At 40.7% G+C, this 22,114-nt stretch overlaps 1 protein-coding gene across 7 annotated transcripts in view; it reads left to right on the forward strand.

The window, feature by feature from the left end:
* Positions 1-22,114, forward strand: part of trps1 (trichorhinophalangeal syndrome I) — a 98,872-nt gene that overhangs the window by 70,987 nt on the left and 5,771 nt on the right. For all 7 annotated transcript variants that reach the window (XM_058377937.1, XM_058377935.1, XM_058377938.1 and 4 more), the window contains one exon: positions 21,201-21,323. In XM_058377937.1, the coding sequence (XP_058233920.1) occupies positions 21,201-21,323 (123 nt within the window). The remainder of the gene's footprint in view (positions 1-21,200; positions 21,324-22,114) is intronic.

Genomic DNA, 22,114 nt, shown 5'->3' on the forward strand with positions numbered 1-22,114 from the left:
ATCTCCATATCCATCCCGGTGCTAATTTCACAGGCGGTTGAGTGTCTCTCAGGCATGAGAGCACGTCACTGTGCTCTACATAGTCTTTGCTTGTTGCGTTGCAACCCCACGGCAGATTCATCTTCCAGCGAGGCAGTCCACCTCCCCTCAGGACCCCGGTGCAGATTACTTCACGCTAAATCAATTACGGCTACTATTATTCACTGTTGTGCTGTTTCTCTCCCTTCAGTCTCTTACATTTCAGGAAAGACCTCACCTCCCATTTTTACTTTTTGAGAAATGAACATTTTGCCTCCTGTTTATTTATTTTGCACAGCTTTTTTTGGAGAGGGGGTGGTGCAAAAACACCGAGAAAAAAATGGACTATTGGCAAAGTGATAACATCTGTTTGGAGTCAGGAGTGAAAATGGTTTCCTTTCGTCTGGGCCAGCTAGTGTCTGATGATGTGCAGATGTGCAGTTGGGCCCCGACTGTAAAAGTTATAAGTATTGTCATAACATTGTTCGACTTCTCCAGTATTTCCTGTCTTCTCCTTAGCACGTTATTACTGATTCTGGACAGGCTCCAGCTCAGGAACGCTCTGAGAGGACAGGAGAGGAGTGAGCGAGAGTGAAGTTTCAGACTGTGTTTTTTTTTCCTCCCTCCTTTTGGCTGTGCTAGTGTTCAGACTTCGTTTCTTTTGATAACACATAGCCCGATGGTTAAACAGTGCTGAAGTGGTGTAGCGAAAGAGGAAGAGAGAATGATGGAGACTGAGAGTTAAGAAATGGAGAAGGAACCAACAGACAGGTCTGTAGAAAATGATCAGGTGAAGAGAAAAATAGGAATCCCCTTGTCTCTCTATTACTCTCTCTCTCTCTCTTTCTCTCTCTCTCTCTCTTTCTCTCTCTCTCTCTCTCTCTGTGTGTGTGTGTGTGTGTGTGTGTGTGTGTGTGTGTGGGAACAGAGAAGCAGAGAGCGGGCGAGATCTCCAGCTGATTCAGTCAGGGCTTTTGTTCATTTCCTGTGCAAGATGCTGTCTGCAGACAAGAAGAGAAAAGGGCTTTTCTTTCTCTCTGGACTCATACTGAACTCTTTTGCTCTGTCTCCGTTCTCTCTCACTCTCCCTTTCTCTTTATCAGAACACACACACTTATTCTCTCTCTCTCACACACACACACACAAACACACACACACATGCACACACAGCCTGCTCTCTGTTTCTCTGTAATTCTCATCCACCATGTTGAACACTTGTTCACACACACACACGCATACACACACGCACACACACACGCACACGCACACACTAACACACATACGTACATACACACACTAACACACATACGTACATACACACACACACATTAACACACAGCCTGCTCTCTGTTTCTCTGTAATACTTATCCAACATGTTGAAAACTTGTTCGCATACACACACACACACACACGGCCTACCCTGTGTTTCTCTGTAATACACCTCCTCCATGTTGAACACTTGTCCACATACTCAGACACACTACATGCATATTTCACTCTTCCTGCTGAGGAAAAAAAAGAATCCCTCTTCCTTTTCACTCCCTTCTGGACTTCATCCACTGACTGATAAAGAAAAGATACTCTTTCAGTAATATGCATGTCCACAAGCCCTGCTCACTACACATCCCCGGCCTCCACCATCGCCTGCAGCTTTACAGGCAACATACAGGAGGGTTTTTTTTCCCCTTCTCAAGTCCTCCAGGTACCCAGATCAGCCTCATTCTTCAACATCTGTTCCAGATGCTTGGAGTGATGAGCCATGGTAATCCCCAAGTTTCAGGTTCAAACTGTTGATCATTTCAGACATATTTTTTTTCCACAGGCGCAGTTGAGCTCTGCCTCTAAGGCTGTCAGTCAAAACCTCCTGCCAGCAAATATGATTCGTAACACTTTCAGATAGGAAGAGGATGTCAGCCTGGGCATGGCTCGGAACCAATCTCCATGAAAATCCAGACTCGATGAAAACACGACTCTGTGTGTCAACTGCCTCGGCTGAGGAGATGATTCAATCAGCGATGAAAAGGGATTTAGTGATGGCTGAGACGACTTTTTGAGCAGATCTGTTTGTGTGCTGCACATATTCACAAGTGATTAACGGCCATAAAAAGCAACCAGGTGCATTTTAGGAGCGTTCTTCTACACGGGGAGTAAAAGATGAGTACATGAGATGTTCAGATTTATACACAAATTCTTATCGCTTGTGTTTCTATCAGATATAGTAGCACGTTTTTATTCGTTGCTTTAATATAAGTTTGCTTTGTTAATGAGTAGAGGCTAATTAGAGAAACATTTCTGGGATTTGGCAGACACCCTTATCCAGATCGGCTTACAATTTTATTTCATTTTATACAACTGAGCAATTGAGGGTTAAGGGCCTTGCTCAGGGGCCCAGGCGTGGCAGATTGGTGGACCTGGGATTCAATCTCACAACCTTCCCATCAGTATTCCAACACCTTAACCACTAAGCTACCACATCCCACGTTTGTATGAGAAAATATCATACAACTTTCTTCAACACAGTTGTATCTGGATGGCGCTTTTAACAATATAGTCACAAAGCAGCCGTACACACGTAGTTAAAAATACATCAATTCAGCATATACATTTTAAATTGATCCCTAATGAGCGAGCCAGTGTTGCTGACAAAAAAAATAATAAATTCTCTGAGGAAGACATATTCAAAAGGGATCCATCCTCATCTGGACACCAGAGAGTGTGATTATAAATCATTTCCCTTCTCTAACTGTATACTGCATGGCCCAAAAGTGCAGTTATGTAAGCAGAGAATATTTTGTTGAAGTTCTCACCGATGAACTTTCTAGCACAACTCTTCGTATCGAATTGCACTTCATGGTTTCTAAGTGGTATCATCCACAATAATCTCATGTGTCTCCAGGCTGTCCATGTGAGTACACCCTCAACAGCAGCGAGCGCTTTCCAAGTGATGAGACTCCTACCAGAAGTAGGGCATCAGGATGGATCAGGCAGGTCCGCAGAGCTGAAGAGGTCAGGAACACTGCGAGCTCAGGAGTAGCATGTAGCAGTAGTAACTTCTATTCCTTTAACCTACCTTTCACCTAAAGAATTGAGCAATCTTAAATCACAGCTCATATAGTGCCCCACAGCCTGTGACTAAATAAACCCTCTTTTGCAGTCAAGAAATGCAGCTGCAATATCGTATACATTTCATTATCCTAGCTGCTAGATGGATGCAATACCACCTCATTTGCTGGTAAATTGGCATGAAATACTGTTTCCACAGAGATCGGAACAATAATGATATGTTTAATTTGTAAGTAAAGCAATGCAGCGTTAAAATCTCAGTATATAATCTCGCTTGGCCTTTTTTTTTTTTTTTTAATAAACACGATAACTATATTAGCCTTGTGCCTAATGAAGCTTTCTGATTATTGCTGCTTTGTAGCATAGCAACAAGCCACTTGTGGTAGAAATACTCCGTCACTATGGTTACAGGAATGATTGATGCTAAACATTGAAGCAGTTTGTAGTTTTGTTTTGTTTTCTTTAAAAAATAATGGAATAGTGTGGAAGTATTGTTGTATAAAAGTAATAGAGCACTCAAGGTCATGTGACATTGCAAGGTTAAAAGGAATGATGATGGTCTTTGGGTGTGGTGGTGCTTTTGATAACACACTCCCTCATGTGTTCTGTTGCTTAAGTGAAATGTAGTGACGGGAGAAATATGCCAGTGGTGCAGGTAGATTGACGTGTATGCCGATCATGAACTTGAGTGGGTGTGTGTGTGTGTGGGACAGAAAGCGTGAGAGAATGAGAGAGTGCATATTTTGTGATTTCGGCTGCAATTAGATTTTTTTTTTCTCCCCACTGCAGGACACTTGTAAAAGGAACATTAATATTGCCAGAGCTTATTGCGTCTGACTCTGGTAAGCTCCCTTCTGGCAGTGACGCAATACCTTCTAAATAGTCTTGCTGCAGCTGCAGCTGCCCACTTTTGCAAAATAATACTAATAATAATAATAATTTTGCTCCCTCTTTTGTCTCTTGATCCTCGTATACGATCTCTTTCTCACATGATGAATGTATTGCAGCAGATAAAATAATGAAATTGGCACTTAGCCAACCAAACTCCTCATTCTAACCACTCCCAGAGCTTCTCTTAACTCTGTCTCGCTATAATTTGACGTATCAGGTTACTCCTGTGCCTTAGAAACAATGTTTCGCTGCATATTATTCTCCTGGCTCTCCAAAGAGCACGTCACTGTAACCGGGTTCTTTTTTTTTTTTCCCCCGCTTATTAACGTCGAAACAGGCGCCTCCGCGTAAAAAAAGGGGGCATCATTGGCGCTTCCGTACTAATAACCTTCTTGCCAGTTAGAAAATAAACTAAACACGTTCTCGAGTCTGGTCCAGACTGTGGGGAGATCTTTCACGGAGAACGTCATCGCCGCATTGTGATCCAGAAATAAAATCGCATAAAATAAAAACTCTAGAGTCGCTTGGTAGCGCAGCTTTCGGGTTGGGATGTGTATTTTTGTCTCGTCTGAAGAATAACGTGTGAGAGTTTAATCGTCTGATCACACATTTCTGCTTCCTGGTTTGGCCAAGGATTTCACATAAATAGATTCAGAGGTGTGTTTTTTTTTTTTTTTTTTAAATGAACGTTCACGCATCGTATTAGCAAATCCCACGTCGCCTCAGTGGGTGGTTACAGCTGCCTGATTAAAGTGTAAAGAGAAAAGGAGGCTATTAGAGCAGCTTAACAGTTTTAATTTGGTTCCCAGTGTAATAGCCTTAATGAGGAGTGTTATAACTAGAATTTCAGTGTACAGCTATGGATTAGCCATCATCAATGAGCAGCTGGTCATATATCATCCTGGGGATAAAATGTTTAGCCGGGAAAATGCGACAATATTTAAGTTCCTAATAAGGAGAAATACAGTACGGAGGGTTTGGTGGAAGTTTTAGCGAAGCCGTTACCTCTAGTGCGAGCTCTCTCTCTGGGTGTTCGCTACTTCCGAAATTCTGTTTGTTGTGTTTTTACATGCGGCTATATATTTACATTCATAATCTGATTCACTAAATAAACATGCAAAATATCACTCTGATAATGATCTACTGCTTTCCCTTCCTGCCAAGACACTTCTAGTGCTGAAGAAGGATGCAATCATATGCCATTAGTAGCATTTGCCAATTCGAGGCTGTTTACATTTTGCCGGTAATCAAATTAGTAGTGTTAGCGCACATATGCGACGTCTGTTCCAGCAAATGTATCACACAGCAAATATGCGCAAGGGCGGTTTATCATTCTGAGATCACTCTAAAGTGGAAGTATGTATTAGCGCCACTTCAACTCAGTTTCACAACTGAGTCCGTACATCATTCAGACCTGAAAAACACAGTGATCGTTAGTGAGTTGTTAGTGACATTCTATTCAGTTCTCAAAGCACTCTTCAGTGGTTCATTATCTTAGAACTATTTATATAAAGACAGGTAGCTGAATGATGTGTAGAGTTTAACAGTAAAGCTCTGTTGAACTAACACTATTGTTATCGTCTTCATTTATTCATTCTCTTGTTTGTTCATTTATTGAAGCTCTTTATCACGGTCAGGATCGGGGTGGTCTGGAGTCTGTTGGCAGAGATCTGGAAGTCTGGAAGTGACCCCAGTCCATCACCTGGCATCTCACACACACAAACACACACACATATTCACGCCTAGAGCCGATTTAGTCTCTACCTGTCCACCTAGAGAGGTGCGATCATGCAAAAATCCACACAAGCAGCAAATGGACAAATGGATCAATGCACCGTTTTGGTCAATATAAAGTGATACAAGTTCATATAATCAGTTGTTGGGAATTTAAAAAAATCTAATTGTCTGGACTCTAATGAATATGCATCTAAGTTTTTTAATTTTAGCGATATTACTCCAAAAATAATTTATCACTTTAAAAACAAATTGTTTGTGAAATTCTGCATTATGAAATGATTCATCCACAAACCCGATCCTTCATGTTCTACATTATTAGTTTGAAAATCTTTTCTGCCGTTATGTGTCCTCCTTATCTCAGTGCTGCTGATGAAGCATGGCTGTGACTCTTCTTCCAACTTTAAATACGCATTCAGATTCATTCTGCTCTCAGGCCTCTTAATGAAGTATTGAATCTTACTCACAGGAGCAGTAGTGACCTTTTTCCTGCTTATTGATCCGCTTTGACATTTTGTCAGGCCTTCGCTGCCAAAGGTGCTTCAGACCCCTCGGGCCCTGTGATGTCATTAAGTGCCTAAGTGACACCGATGGCATCAATGTCCGAAATTGACCCGTACTAGACACGTGAACACGTCGGGATGCTGCGGATGTGCCGGACGAGCGTCAGCATTTCAGCTCTTTTACAGTTAGCATGCAGAACTAAGAGCTTTAGAGGGGCTGGTGAAATGCCAGATAAAGAAAGCAATATTATTATTTATTGATTTCAGACAGAGCGCTCCTATGCATTTGGAATGTCTACTCCACTACATATGTATGTATATATATATATATATATATATATATATATATACATACATATTTCAGCAGAAGGTTTCCTTCACACAAATGAGTTTCCACACAGAGTCGTGTTCTCACAAATGATGAGGGAAGAAAACTGATGAGAGTTTTATTCATCTTTCTTTAAATTCCTCTGCTGTGTTTCAGTAGGAGCAGTCTATAGTCAGAGACCTCAAAAGCAATTTGGAGAGCATCCTTTAGGCAGGAACAAAGAAAAAAGGAATAAAAAAGCTCTTGATTCAAAGTAGGTATGTGAAAAGTAGCTCTTCTGATGAGAAGTTCTCAAGATGAATAAAGATACATGAAGCAAGGTCAGAAATTGTGTATAGTGTGTGAAGGTGGTTCTTAAAGTGGGTGGTGGTTCTTACCCTCCAAAATGCACCCTGTATGAAGTCTTACAGTTTGTAAGATTTGTGCTGTATTTTCTCAGATAGATATTTTGTGTATCACCTCGCCTCGCTTTGTCTCACCTCACCTCACCTCACCTTGTTTTTTTTATTTTTGCCCTCATAGTTTGATATGACTTCTGACCTTTGCTATTCTGAACCTGGCTTGCCTCGTGCCCACATGTTTTTTGTGAATTTCGATTGTTCACTTTTGTTATTTTGCTAAAAAAACCTGGAATGCTTTGGCTTTGAGCATCGTTTCAGTAAACCCCCTGCATATGGATCTGTACTCCATCTCTGTGAGCCCTCCGTTACACCTATTATATTTATTATTGAATTGTAGGTTTGGCAAAAGCAAATAGTCCTATAAGTAAATTCAACTTGGACTTAATGTCTTCTGTCAGTGGAACTTTGGACCAAATAGTATTGTACAGATTTAAATAATGAGTCTGATATTTGATTGGATTATGTTTTAAAGTCTTGCTCAAGTCCTTTTCTACAAAAAGTTTGTGAACCCCTGCTCTGTTCTTGGGCATGAGTAATTGTTCTGAATACAAGAAGCTGCAAAAACAGCAATATTTTGTAGTATGTAAATAAAGTAAAGAAACTCATTGCTAAATCTGCTAGAATTTCAAGCTTGGCTATGAACTGTAAGGACCACGTACACCCATCTGAATAATCAATAAGTGCCAGTTTCCGATTTTTACCTACTTCAGGATTTGTATAATTAGGACACTGAATAAATCATTTCGGATCCTTCATGAATTCTTGTCACGTCTGCCGATCGACTCGTATGCCGAACACACATCAATGTCTTCCTATTCCTGTCTACCTAGAGCATTCAAGCCTGCTTTTGTCTTCGGGCCAAATAAGACCGTTTCTCATTTTATGTTCGATGAGCTCCACGGACCTGGACTGTGAGTGAAAACAGGCATCGCCGCTTTTTTGTTTTCTAGCTTTGAGAGCAGACTGCAGTTACAGTTGCTCGTACAGCACATATGAGCGCACCGGGGCTCATGACATGGGCTCGTGACGCACCATAACAGTACTCTGTCTGCATAAATAAGAAATAAGAGCCCGAGGCTAGAATTTATCTCCGTTGTAAGATTCACTGGCGCTCTTATTCTCTGGACTACTGAGACCACCACCTTGTCAAGCCCTGAGCATTAAAACTTAACAGTGTAACATCAGCAATTTACCTTTAGCTTCAACTTAAACTTTTATGAGGATAATTTATTTTTATTAGTTACAACAAGCTGAATGTGTTCGGGTTTTTATATAGTGTCTGCTGTCCTGACAGTCATACATATATACATATTAATACCCAAACCTGAAGCAATGCAGTTTTTCTGACCTGAACCCTTTTTTTTCTTTTTGCAGTTGATTCTTCTTTTGTTCCCAATTGTATATTTTATTTTATTTTATTAATTTACCGTACAGTTCAGGGCTTTATTGAAAGATAAATAAAATTATTAAAAAGTTTGGAGACTCCTCCATTTTAATCTCCTTTATAATCTAATATTGGATCTGGAGACGGAGACTTCTCTGATTTGTGTCATCATCTTGTTGAAAACTTTATTCATGGCTGGACCTCCTGGCAGAGGTAACCGGCTTTTATGCTGAAATCTCATTCTATACACCGGAGAATTCATGATGCTATCAAACTTCTCTAGATCTGAAGTACAGGCTTCAAAACTTGTGAAACAACTTGGTCTCATCTGACTATAACACACGATGCCAATTACAGTTTTTCCTGCTTCACGGTTTGTATAATGCTAACACTGCAGAGACCTTTTCTCATTTTTTGTGAATTCTACACACATTCTGATCGAGTTGTGTGCTGAATGTACATCAGTGTCTTCCTCCTTCCTCCCTGTGTACCTGGAGCTTTCAGACGTGCTTCTGTCTTCAGTCCCAAAAACCCATCTCTGCTTTTCTGTGTGATGAGCACACCCTCTCCATGGACCTGAACTATGAGAGAAAATAGCCTTTTATTGTTTATTGTATTTTGTTGCAGCTCCTTGCATTATTTTTTTTTCTGGGTTGGTGAGCAGACTGGGGCTACAGTTCCTCATACAGCACATATGGTGACACACCAAAGCAGCTTTCTGTCTGCAGCGAAGATTCACTCGCTCTTTTAAACTCCGGACTTGTGAAGCATATGTGGATTGTTTGATGGTTATTTTGTCATTTGTTCTTTCTTTCTTTCTTTCTTTCTTTCTTTCTTTCTTTCTTTCTTTCTTTCTTATTCGTTCGGTCGCTCTTTCTTTTGTTCATTCGTTCTTTCTGTCTGTCTGTCTTTCTGTCTGTCTGTATTTCTGTCTCTCTCTCTCTCTCTGTCTGTCTGTCTGTCTGTCTGTTTTTCTGTCTGTCTGTCTGTCTTTCTGTCTTTCTGTCTGTCGTCCTCCACCCTTCATGGAAAATAAATGGCAGTGAAGTTGAATTTTTTTCTCCTCTGATATAGTTTTAATGGTGCATGGTGAGTTTAAGTTGTTGCATTTTGAAGAGGATTGCAACTCTACTTAACAGTTTGTTGTTAGGAACGTGGCGGAAAACAGCTCATTTTGACAACCACATCTGTGAGAATCAACTAAACTGTGCAGTTTTAGAACTTATTCCCTCCTCCACCATCTTGCTCAGTAAAAGAGCTCATGGTACAATTCTTCTGGAGAAGGAATCATTTATGTTTCTAAACTGTTCTCTCCCTCTCCACTGTAATATTTGGATGGAAACACGGACCGCTTAGTAGCTCATGCCCCCTTCTTTAGTGGCCAAGATATCCATCATCAACTCCAAATTTTTTAAAAGAAAGTGGAAGTCACTAGACAGTACCCCACTCCTCACCTCTATCTTCACTTGCTGCCCCTTCAGACGAGAGTTACAAGAGCAGCCTTAACGAAAAGACCAATGCTACTATATTTACCGGGCTAGAGGTGTAATTACCACTGCCCTCTGCTTGTGCTAGCCGGTGTCAGGGGTCAGAAAAGACAAAGTGATTTGGGGGTAGAATGGGATGGGGAAAATGTTGTTCTGCCATTAAAGGGGTCAAGGCTAAAACTGCGCTAAGCATGATGGAGAATGGATGTATGAATCGTTAGATACTGGAGTTAGTGAAAATTGGAAACAGGCTAGTCATTCAATTTGCTGGAGGGCAGAAGGTGGACCTGCAGTTCAGCACTCTACCAGATGAAAATAGCAATCAGCCTTAGCACTGTCTGGACACATTTATGCACAGCAGTGCCCGGTCGCTAATGCACAATATGTTTGCTGTTGCCGGCTTGCATATATACTTGCGCTTCATACGAATGTGTGAGGAAACCGAAGCAGTTAAATGAAATGGATACTGCATTGGCACCTGATTGCAATAACTGCTAGATTTTATCTGACAATCTGCCGCATTTGGAATCTGGCAGAACGATGACTAAGTTGAGGAGAGTCGTGTTTGTCTACCTGTCCAGTGTTGCATCAGGATCAGATGTGCTGACTGGTGGGTGGGTAAAGGTGGCATGGACATCCGTTCTCCCCTTATTTCTTTGTGCTTTGCATCATCCAACTGTCTTTATTACAGCATGATAGTTTTACAAGAAACCTTTACTTTCCTGTATGCTGAGTTGCCAGCCACGACATGGACTTCTTCCAAGCCAGAACTATTCAGACTTAACATTCACCTACTAAATTAAGTCAGTGCACTTTATTAAAACTCATTAGGTTCATCGCTCTGCAGACTGATTGAGGTGTTTGCCCTCTTTGACAGAGATCTACGTTCTACTCTTCCATATTCCAGTGATTCAAGCCAGGAGTTAATACAATAAAGTGCCTTCATTACTCCTCTTGCTGAAACCTCCCATAATTATCCGAATGAAGCAAAGCTCATGTTGATCAAGCCCTTAACTCCCTTACTCATTAACGTGGAGGGTTTATTTGTCCAAGCTTGTTGGACAGTTAAGACCTAAGCACTGAGTTTGATTTCTAGGCAATATATATATATATATATATATATATATATTTAAAGAGCTATGCATAGACTCTTTTATTACCTTGGATTTCCTGAGTTTCTGATATGTTGCGTCACTTATATTGTGTATTTTGTTTACCTGCATTGGGTGGACGGTGTCTACACACCCACACACACACACTGAACTTTTAAAAGGTTTAGCCTCTTAGTTACATCTAATATAACAAGACAAAACATGTAAATTGTCATCATCCAGCAAGTACAACACACAGGCAGCTCATTATCAACCTTGCTGTCAGCTTTGAGCTCACATACAGTTGTATGTAGGAATTTTGATGCAAAAAAAAAAACACAAAACAATAAAATACATATATCATGGTTTCCTAGGCAAAGCTGTGGGTTTGTACACTTAGTACAGTATTGCAGATGATGACTTGTGGAGTGTCTCATGGAGTTGCGCATCATTATGTAGAGAGCTGTTCTGTTCAGTTTTTCAGGTGTTAATGCTTAATGCTATATGTAGCGAGCGTGTAATCCATGCTTGGCTACAGTGAGCGTTTTGACGGTGGCTTGACAGGCCAAATTCACCCCCGCCCCTTGCAGCACCTTTTTAGCACATGGATCCACACATCCAGCACTACACTGCTGAACTGCTTGCTCAGAAGGTTTAATGGCATCTCAGGGCTGCTGCTCGGTTATTTGAGCCTTGGGCTCTGAGCTCCATGGAGGCATCATTAGTGGCAGCCGTTCATTTTCCATCTCCTTCTTTGCACCGATGAGGATTAAATGATTGTGGCCATCTCTTAAGACATGTAGAGGCCATCTCTCTAGGCTGCTGGAATCACCAGTAGGATTCGAAGCATAAAAAGAGAAATTTGACCAGTCAGAATGTTGTTTTTTTGCTTACAGTCAAACCACAGAGAAGCAGAGTAGAGTTAAAATAGGTGGAAAGTGTGTGAAAGTCTGTTTATTTCCCTTCTTCTTAGAGCTTTTTACATCATCCATTTTCTAGTTCATTGTTTTTTGTTTCTTTTGTTCTTTATTTTAAGTAGAATTATCAGTGGATTTTAGTAAAAGTAATTGCACAGGGACTTGAATATTCCTATTTCTCTTTCTCAGTCAGCTCCAGACTTTTTTGATGGGTAATTAGTTTAATCAGGAGATTGGAATGGCCACTAGATAGCTTTAAAAAAAATCACCTCTTCTTTTTTTCCAAGCTTCAGCTGCTGCTTAGTGGTCCCACTCTCCCCTGTTCTTGACTGAAATGAGTGGAACACTATGTTGACATTGTTGCTGTGTCTCATCTTAAAGTTTGGTGTTTTTTGCGTTCTGAGATGCTGTTCTGCTCGCCACGGATGTAAAGAGTAGTTAATGGAGTTACCGTAGCCTTCCAGTGAGTTTGAATCATTCCTTGAACCTCTTATCTCATCAACAAGTACTTTCCACCTACAGTACTGTTGCTCACTTAGTTGTTTTGTTTATGCCTAATTCTTTGTAAACACTAAAGCCTTTATTTTGTCTCATATTCATTACAGCACAGTGAAATTGTTTGCATATCAGAGAGCAGAGATGATTCTGCTGAGCAGAGAGGGTTAAGGGCCTTGGTCAAGGACCCAACAGTGGCAGCTTTGCGGTGCTGGGATTTGAACCCTGACCTTCTGACCTGCAATAACTGGTAACACTGGTAACAGTAACTGAGATCACTTTTTTATCCTCATCCATGACAATAGATGTGAACATTAACTGAAGCTCCTCACTTGTATTGCATTGCTGCCATTGATCAGATAATTTCTTGATTGAGCAATTCAGGTGTTTCTAATAATGTGGCCGGTGAGTGTATGTATACTGTGTGTCTGATGCATTTTATGTGTTTAGGAAAACTTTCAAATCTGACTTCTCAGCTTGATCAATCAGAATGCACAGTGTGTTTGGATGCATTTGTTCCAGCACTTGTAGCGCAACATCTGATCTCACTAATTAGGTTTGCTTCTTTGTTAAGATGTTGTTGTGCTCATTAGTGGAGTCAGGCTTTGTGGTGCAGGGGAACTGGAGCAAAACCTGTAGCACATCATCACGTAATGATGGTTCAGCAGAGTTCCAGTGCTCTGAAGTAACTCCAAACTTACAGCTCGAGTAAACTGTATATTCTGAATGCTGATATGATATTATTTGTTACACAAAGCTGCACATTTTCCGCCTCCTGAGGCAAATTCTCTGTCAGTGTGGGCATTTAATTTTTTTTTTTTTTCCATATTCTTTAACCCATTTTACCAGTACAGCAGAATGGAAATTGACGTACAGAATTTTAGTGGGTGAAGATGACACCTGTAATTATTATACTTATGAACAAGCACTTGTGGCATCTCAGAGAGCAGAAATGGGTTCGATATTATTAGTTACTTTGAAGATAGAAACACCTGTGTGTATTTCTATATACAGTAATAATAATATTACATATAATATTTATTTTCTATGAATATATTGCCTATAGTATCGATGTAAAAACTTCTCCAGGCAATCCTTATGTCATATGAGCCATTAAACAGTGTGACATGTGAGAGAAATTCAGTGTTAAACATGGACACAACCAAAACAGGCGCAAAATTCCAATTTTTATCATCTGGTAAAATGAGTTAGAGTTGCATTATAGATTTCTTAAGGACATGACCTCTCCCTCTACACTCTAGAGCTGTTTGATAGCTCAGTATTTTCTTCATGAGCCATGTGTTTGTGGTCTCTGATCTCTTCTCTTTAAAAGCGCTTGACCAGTTGTGTGTGTTTGTATTGTTTCTGTGCCTGTTGCCTACTCGCAGGCCACGATGTGGACTTTTGTGGCATCACTGCAAGAGGAAGCAGGGTTCCTCGGGTCATTACTGTCTAATATCCCATGCAGAGTTGAACCTTTTCTGCTTACAGAGCAGGGAGCACAATGTTTTTCTTCGTACGGCTTTTGCGCCCATTTTTTTTTTTCTCTCTTGTTCCTGAAAGACCACCTGAGAAGTTAATCTGATGTCATTTCCTATCAAATCCAATTTTTAATAAAAATGTTTGCTAAAATTAAAATTAGGTAAATGTGAAAATCAGAATAATTACCAATATTTTAAAACCAAACATGGTTTTATACACTTCTTATTTGCTGAGAGATTTTTTCCCATATATATAGGCTGCAGTCCTGTGCCTACTTCAGCATTGTGTGGTTTATAGTAAAGTTTTGTGCTGAATACACAATGTTATTGCTTGTAGGTCCTGCTGTTATGTTACAGAAATGCTGGGTACTGTACACTAATGCTACTCTGTACACACACACACACACACACACTTTCATTGATATTTGTGTGCAGTGGCCTTTGTGTTTTCCCCTTCAGGGCAATGTCCTCCTTTCCACACTGTATTACAACATGGACTATTAAAGCAAAGTGGGCCAGAATTTACCTCATGGCAGTTCACAGGCTGTAGATACATATATTATGTAAAAGTTTGTAGGAAAATGACATCTTATTAAGAAGTCGTAAATCTCACCATAAAGGCGTAAATATTGAGTGTCATGCTGCACATTTTTAGTTATCCTTAGAACCAGAACATAGTCCTTTAATGTGTAAACAAAATACATATATATACATAAAAAAAGGTTCATTCATTCATTCATTCATTCATTCATCTAACCCACACTGCCAGTCCATTGCAGGGCTCTCTCTCTCTCTCTCTCTCTCTCACCTATGGGCAATTTAGAGTAGCCAGCACACCCATGCTTTTTGGGAGGTGAGATTAAACCCGAGAACTGTGGAGGAAACCCACAGTAACTGAAGATCAGGATCAAACCCAGGCACCACTGGAGCTGTGTGTCTTCCTGGAGCTCATTTTGAGCACAGGGGCATTGTCATTCTGGAACAGGCTTCAGTTTCTTATTTCTAGTGTAGGGAAATTGTAATGCTATAGCATTCAAAGACTTTCTATACAACTGTTTGCTTCTATCTTTCTGCTAACAGTTTGGGAAAGAAGCAGTGAGGTGTCCACAAACTTTCGGCCATTCTAGTGTACCTGCTGCAGAGCCATGCTGCCAAGTATTTACATAAATGATTTTGTTTCCTAATCAATCAGTCAATCAATTACAAGTGCTGCATATCAGTGCAAACTAATACAATTTTCTGATGGATAGATTGATAGTAAGAGCAAGTTGAGGAAGTTCAAAATCAACACAATCAATGCGTGATGTTGTTCTCCCAGTCAGTGGTCATCTCAGCCTTTCACTGTGTGCCATGTGACAGATGTGCTGGTCTTTATAGTCAGTTTCTGCAGCCATTGTCTCACAGTCGCCTACTGTCACTTTCCGACATTCCCAGAGTGATGGTTAGCAAGGCATCTGATGGCTCATTTGCCAAGCGGTTGTTGTGTAAGCCGACAGGATGTGTCCTTGAGGCCACTGAATGTAAGATGATACTATATATCACAGGACGCCCAGATAGGGGACACTGAAGTCATTGATACTGTCAGAAGTCATAATGCCTTGGGATGGATAAGGAGAGACTGGAGCATTGTTGGCGCTCTGTAATGGATTTTTCCGGGATACACAAAGCCTTTCTGTAATATTGGCAGACACCTTAGGTTTTTAATAAACAGGAATAGATAGGAATAGAAACTATTTTACAGTTCCTAAAGGGCTCAGCTAACACAATTGATACGATCTATTATTAGTATAAAAAAAGACAGACTTTTCCTATGTCTTTTTTAACTTTAATTTTTTTTTTTATGTGTGTGTACAATAGAGCCAGCCCCCAGAGCGTCAAAGCTATCAGATGGATCTTTGTCTCAAGTAGAAGAGAAACTTATCTACATCTCTGATTTCACTGATATACTTCGGAGAAAGTGTGAGAAAGGTGAAGGACGGCCTCAGAAAAGAGCACTCTCTTTCCTGAGCAATGCCGGTTAGGATGATTGAACTATGGCCGAGAGAGCAGGCCAGCTGTGCCAGGTCAAAGTAAAACATCTGTCCGTTTCTTTTCTTGACTTTTGTTACTTCGAGGATGTCGGTTAGTGAAGCTCATTAACAGCGCTCGCCTAAGGATGCATGCCGCTGTATGTGTTGATACAAGTACTCTGACAAAGCTCTTGAAGATCGTCTCTGTTTTCTATTCTTTGTAATAATGTGAGCTCATTACACCCTGAAATGTGTCAGAAGCCTCAGAAGTTAATTCAAATATTCTCTGCTTTGTTACCCGGAGATGTGACTTCCCAGATTTTTGTATTAAGATACAATAAATCTTTGCCAAATAAATCAAAATAATATATTAAACTCCCAACGTATGAGCTGCAGAGCTGCAATTTAGCAGTAGTGAATTTGTGTAAACTAGAATAAGCTTCTTGCAAAGCAGGACTTGATGGTTCGATATGTCTAGAATTGTAACCAGATGTTAGCCGTCAGCGTTGAGACGGAGCCGCTCGCTCCACAAACCGGTGATGCAGAATTCCCGAAATTGAAATTGTCGGTAGGGGTTTGACTAATTTCCCTGCAGCTGATTAAATAATTGTTTATTTAATGTAAGAGGGTCTGTGGATTGCCTAAGAAAATTAAAAATTTCATTTAATTTCAGTGGCTTTGCGTAGAAAACATTCCTTCTAAGCTCTTTATCCTCCGAGTGGATATTGAAATGATTGTAATGATAGATTTTCAGATCGTCTTTCTTGATTAGCATCAGTGCGAAGGTATTCTCGCAGTGGCGGATCCTCTCACCTTGTTAGCGTTCCAGTTGGGCATGAACTCAGACATGTAATCATACAGTTCAGCTCCCTGCAGCTGACAACGTGAAAAGCCTGCCGCATCAGCGACTAGGAAACTACTCTGTGCCGTCGATATGAAATCAGGAGAACTATGTCGAATCAGTTGATTAAATTGTGAAAAATACATCATTCACATCTGCAGTGTCAGTCTAGAAACTGTTTACCTAGTCTAGATATACGTATCAGTGCTACTCAGCCTTTCCTAGCGTCGAACTGATTTGATTGATTTGTTGGAGAGAGGTGCGATGGCAGCTGACCACCGCTTTCACCTGGGAGCAGAGGAATTTAGTCGAACGTGAGAACGCGTTCATTAAATAAATAGACCTAATTAGGTCCAGGCTCTAATTACTTCTGGTTCTTTTTATGAGGGCAAAAATCAGTCTGGCTCCCCAGAGCAACCGAAGCAAGGCATTAATAATCAATCACGTCCAAACAGAACGCACCGGGCTACACCCACAGAAAACACCCAGGAGCAGCAAGGCTATTCATCACGGCCTGCGCTGCAGACGCAAGGAGCCATTTTGCTATTTGCCAGGATAAGTGCTTCCTCTATCACCCACTCTACAGCACCTTTGCAATCTAAGCGCCGCTCTGTTGCTCGCTGCACGCAAGAACATTACCCCTGAAAATCTAAAATGTTGCTCATAATTATCCCAGACATATTATGGATGTTTTCAGGCTTGGCAGCACCAGGATGCTTAATGAAAGGGACAATGAGTGGTGAAGCGCAAGCCAAGGTTTTCTTGTTGTTACAGTAAGCCATGTGTTTATGGATGACGGGAGTCACAGCAGCAGCAGGAGGTTGCAGCATGAGGGATAATGCATGGCACCGGGGGAAGCCCATGATGGATCCCGTCCAGCAAGAGCAACGTGAGGAGCAGATGCAGCGCTGGACCCAAGTAGGTCAGGAAGGAAACAGGGCCCTAGAGCTTGGCGGACCCTCTCTCAGTGCATAAAAAAAGACAATACATTACCCCGCAGAGCGTCTGACGTGGCAGGCGAGAAAAATGGTCAAGCACTTAGGGGAAACAGAGACGATCAAGACTTTCTCTCCTTCCCTCTTGCCTTTAGAGCAGCTGCAGCCATCCAGGAGATTATGCTGTTTCTTTCTCTTTTTTTTTTCCTTATTTTAACTTGTCATATTCTATGAGATCAAATGAGGGAGGGATTGAAACCTTGCAAAGCCTGGTACATGTTAGTTTTTACAGTTGACAGAGCAGTTCAGATGATAATTGAAATGGAAGGGTGGAATTATAAGTCATTTGACAGAAGACAGCTATTTCTTTCTTTTTCAGTTGTAAGTGAGACTTGAAATTGTTGGCTTGAAACCATGTACACACTATAGCTTGCAATCCTTATTTCTCTTACACACACACACACCACACACACACACACACATTTTATCTTGCTATCCTTGTTAAGACCTTCCACTGATATAATTATAAACGCAAATAATTCATCTATGTTTACATCTAAATCGAACCCACTTATCAATATCAACAACCTTGTGCAGGTTTTTATAATAAATTGTCAAAGGGTTTGTTGTTGTTGTTGTTGTTTTGTAAGAAAGTATCTTCCTCATGAGGACTAGCCAGATGTCCCTGTAAGATTAAAACTGTCAACTATTCGTATCTTTGTGGGGACCGAAACACTCGCGCACACACACACACACACACACACACACACACAGCGTATACAGTAGTAAAGTGAGTAGATTGTTGACTCACAGCCAAATGTACATTTAAGAAAGTCTATATATTGATATTTCGAGAGAGTTATGTCAGTGCCTGCTTTTATTTGCTTTTTGTTTCCCATAATTCCAACCAAGCCCAATATCAGCTGTAAAATGTTGTGAAACAAATGTTAAAACCATGTATAAATTAGCAGCATGCATGTTGATGATTGGAACTGGGTCAACAGTGTTGCCAGGTGCACTGTTTTCCCTCAGAACTGGGAAAAATATTTCCTTGTGTCTATTAATTTAATTAAATTTTACACTTAAAAAAAAAAATATATATATATATATATATATATATATATATATATATATTTATTTATTTATTTACAAAGCTGTATGTTTTGTACATTACTCTCCCTTCATTAAAACCACGTAGGAAATCAAATACAGCACATCAGCTGCATTGATGCCCTCAGCACTGTTAGTTCTGACACAAGAGACTTTCTTTAAGAAGAATTTTATTTAGTAACACATTATCGTTCATTCTGAACTTGCAGTTCCTTGCAGTCATCCCAAGCTCTGATTCCAGCACTTCACTTCGACTTTTAAACCGCCGTTCCCGCTGAGAGCATTTATTAGGTGATCATAGGAGCAGTGTGTGTGATGAGCTTCAGCTTTAATTTCAGACACCCTGCAAGTACATTTTGCTCTTGATGTACGCTTCACGTGGGTTTTTTCCTCTATCCCAGAGTATGGGTTTGCTTTGGGTGTTTGAGTTTTTATTCGATTTAGTTTAGCTTCACTTTTGGATTGGCCGGGATTGATCAGCAGCTAAACGTTACCTGTTTTGGGGATCTTTGACAAATGAACAGCAAAAGCAGTGAGACAAATAGGGCCGGCAGAGGTGTGGGTGCAGTGTGTTGAGCCTGAACACATTAGGCACGTTCTCAGCAGCTGTGCTAATACTGTGAGCAGAGACTGGGCAGAGGCAACACGTGTGAGTGATTTGGCTCAGCAACCCAGAGGGCCAGAGACAGAACTCCACTGAGCTGATGACGGACACTCTGTTTGGCTTGTAACGCTAGAACAGGATAGGAAAGAATAAATCAATCAATCATGGCACGCCTGTCAGACCTAGCATGTGGCCCTCTAAAAACCCCACTGAGATGGGAAAATATATATGTTCTCGCTTTAAGGTTACAAGAGAACATTGGATTGGGCGTAAATTACCCGTAATTTGATTTTTAACAAACCCGCTAGCAAGGTTTTTGTGTGTGTGTGTGTGTGTGTGTGGATTTGACAGTGTGCAGCAGACATTTCATGCACAGGTGTGTGCTGTAAGAATACATAATCAAGTAATTGCTGTGAAAATAGTGTTGAGTAAAATTATTTTTACATTTTACATTAAAAAAAAAATATTTCTCGCTCTTTACGCTCGGCATAAAGTGTCTAGCAACTTCTTCTAAAAATCTGCTGACAACTTGGTAATCCTGAGAACATGTGTGTGTGTGTTTTATCTACTGAAATAAGGCCCTATGGACCAGACAGGGGTTTTAAAATAGCCTCTGGCCTGAAACATGAACAGCCAGTCGGCTCGGGAATACGACTTGGATGAAAAGCACCATTGTCGCAGTGGCTTTGCGTTTGCTGATAGCTCACAAGCAAAAAAAAAAAAAAACCTATTAAATTATTGCTGTCATTTGGCGGCTTTATGGCCACACAGGCTACCATCCTTCATTCACTCTCATTTCTTTTCACTTTGCATGTATCTGTGATTAATGGCGGATGTCAACCCTTAGAGTGAGCAGGTATCAGCGAATGCAAGATCATAATTAGTTTAGCTGACGCGGGGCCCTCTGATAACGCTCGCATCTGGATGGAAAAATTGCCCTGTAGGGAACTGGCTGCTCCCCAAAACTTTTTTACTGATACATTTTGAAACACCCGATGAATCAAGTGCCCTTTCCCTGCCAAGAAAGCTCTCCAGCCTCTGCGCCAAAATTATGTCTGCAGAAAGCTTTCCATTCGAAACGTATCGGAGCACAATTAGGAGCATTGTATTTTTCTGGCAGAGGGAATATCGTCCCTGCGCAAGCCTTCCGAAGGTGAATAAATCACCCACATTCTATAAGAGCAAATGAGTTTTACAGGGCCATAAGCTGGATAATTCTCTCTTGATGTCCTGGCTGACTCACAAGCTGTTCATCCGATTCACGTATAGTTTCTGGTACAGATAAAACCAGGAGTCATCAAATGAGTAATGAATATATCTTTTTATTTTTATGAAGAATTTCTCTTAGACTTGTTAGAGGTGATGTAAATTTACAAAAATTAATACATATATATATATATATATATATATATATATATATATATATATATATATATATATATATATGTTGACAAAATTTTTTGGAAATTTTGTTCTTCATTTGCTGTAAAGACTTTGTGTTACTAATAACTGAAATAGTAATGAAATGAGTGTTTTGGCTGCTGATGTACACCAGTCCAGAGCTGATTCATTCAGGAGGTGGCTGGGGGGAAGTCAGTGTTGTCACCACTCACACACTGATAAAAAAAAAAACATGTCCAGAAATCATTTCGAGATTAAGGATCACTTCTGTCCATCACACTCTATACTGATGTTCTGATTGGACAGCATGTCTCTTCCTATCAGGCCATCACACTTTGCTGCTGAAAGCCCCGTGATTACTCTCTCTCTCTCTGATTATCCATCACAGTGTCCCTCTTTAGCCTTTTTTTCCCTTTTTTCTTCTTATCCTTCTATTCATCTTTCTTTGTAGTCTCACTCACTCACTCTCTCTCTCTCTCTCTCTCTCTCTGTCTTCTATGATTTCAGAGACGGCGGGGATCAGGGGTCTTCTGTGCCAACTGCCTGACCACCAAGACCTCACTGTGGAGGAAAAATGCCAATGGGGGCTATGTGTGCAACGCGTGTGGCCTCTATCAGAAGCTCCACTCGGTAAGGGGGAACTAAGAAAACAACCAGTCAGAGTGTGGGGAGGGGGGGAAAGGAAGGACATTTCACCAGCCCACCTACAGACTACAGAAAAAAAGGAAAGTCCAGCTAAACAGAAAGGTGCCAGTGCAGCCATTCCTCTTAGACTCAGAGCTGACAGCAGCTCTGGCCAGTCAGCACCCTTGTAACTTTCTCACCTCCTCAATCAGATAATAGCCTCTGGAAGTAATCCTGTAGTCTCTTAAAGCCCTGCTTCCTGGTGGTTTCCCACACCCACTTATTTATGGCATTCTTTATCGTGCCACAGTTATGATACCCAAGTCAATAATAGAGAAAATGTAATTTTGCCCTTGTATTGAACAGATACTTATTTGTAGAGCCTCGGTTACTCGGTTTAGTTACTGCTTATATGATTATTTGTGGAGAAAACAAACTCCTCATCCTAAACACAGCTTTTCTGTACCGAATCGTAAAGGCACTTTACAATTGCATTTAGTTCACAGTTCTCCTCTCCGCTCTCCGACTTCAATTGGATCCGAATGAACAAATCCGTGTGTGTACGTACGCGAACGAGCATTCGGCCATCTCTTTCCACACTCGAGCCCTGCCCTGGAACCTTGAAGTGTGCTTGTGCTTTGATACAGTGTCTGGATAAACATGACGGGTAAATAAATTTGTCAACATGTGAGAAATTACACAGGCGAAACAGAGCAAGCGTTATGCTCGTGCCCAGGGTGCATTGATGGAATTTACTCTGCTTATACATTTAAGCTTTAAAAACGCAGATGCAGCTG

Source organism: Hemibagrus wyckioides, linkage group LG24 (genome assembly GCF_019097595.1).
Source record: "Hemibagrus wyckioides isolate EC202008001 linkage group LG24, SWU_Hwy_1.0, whole genome shotgun sequence".
Taxonomy (NCBI): domain Eukaryota; kingdom Metazoa; phylum Chordata; class Actinopteri; order Siluriformes; family Bagridae; genus Hemibagrus; species Hemibagrus wyckioides.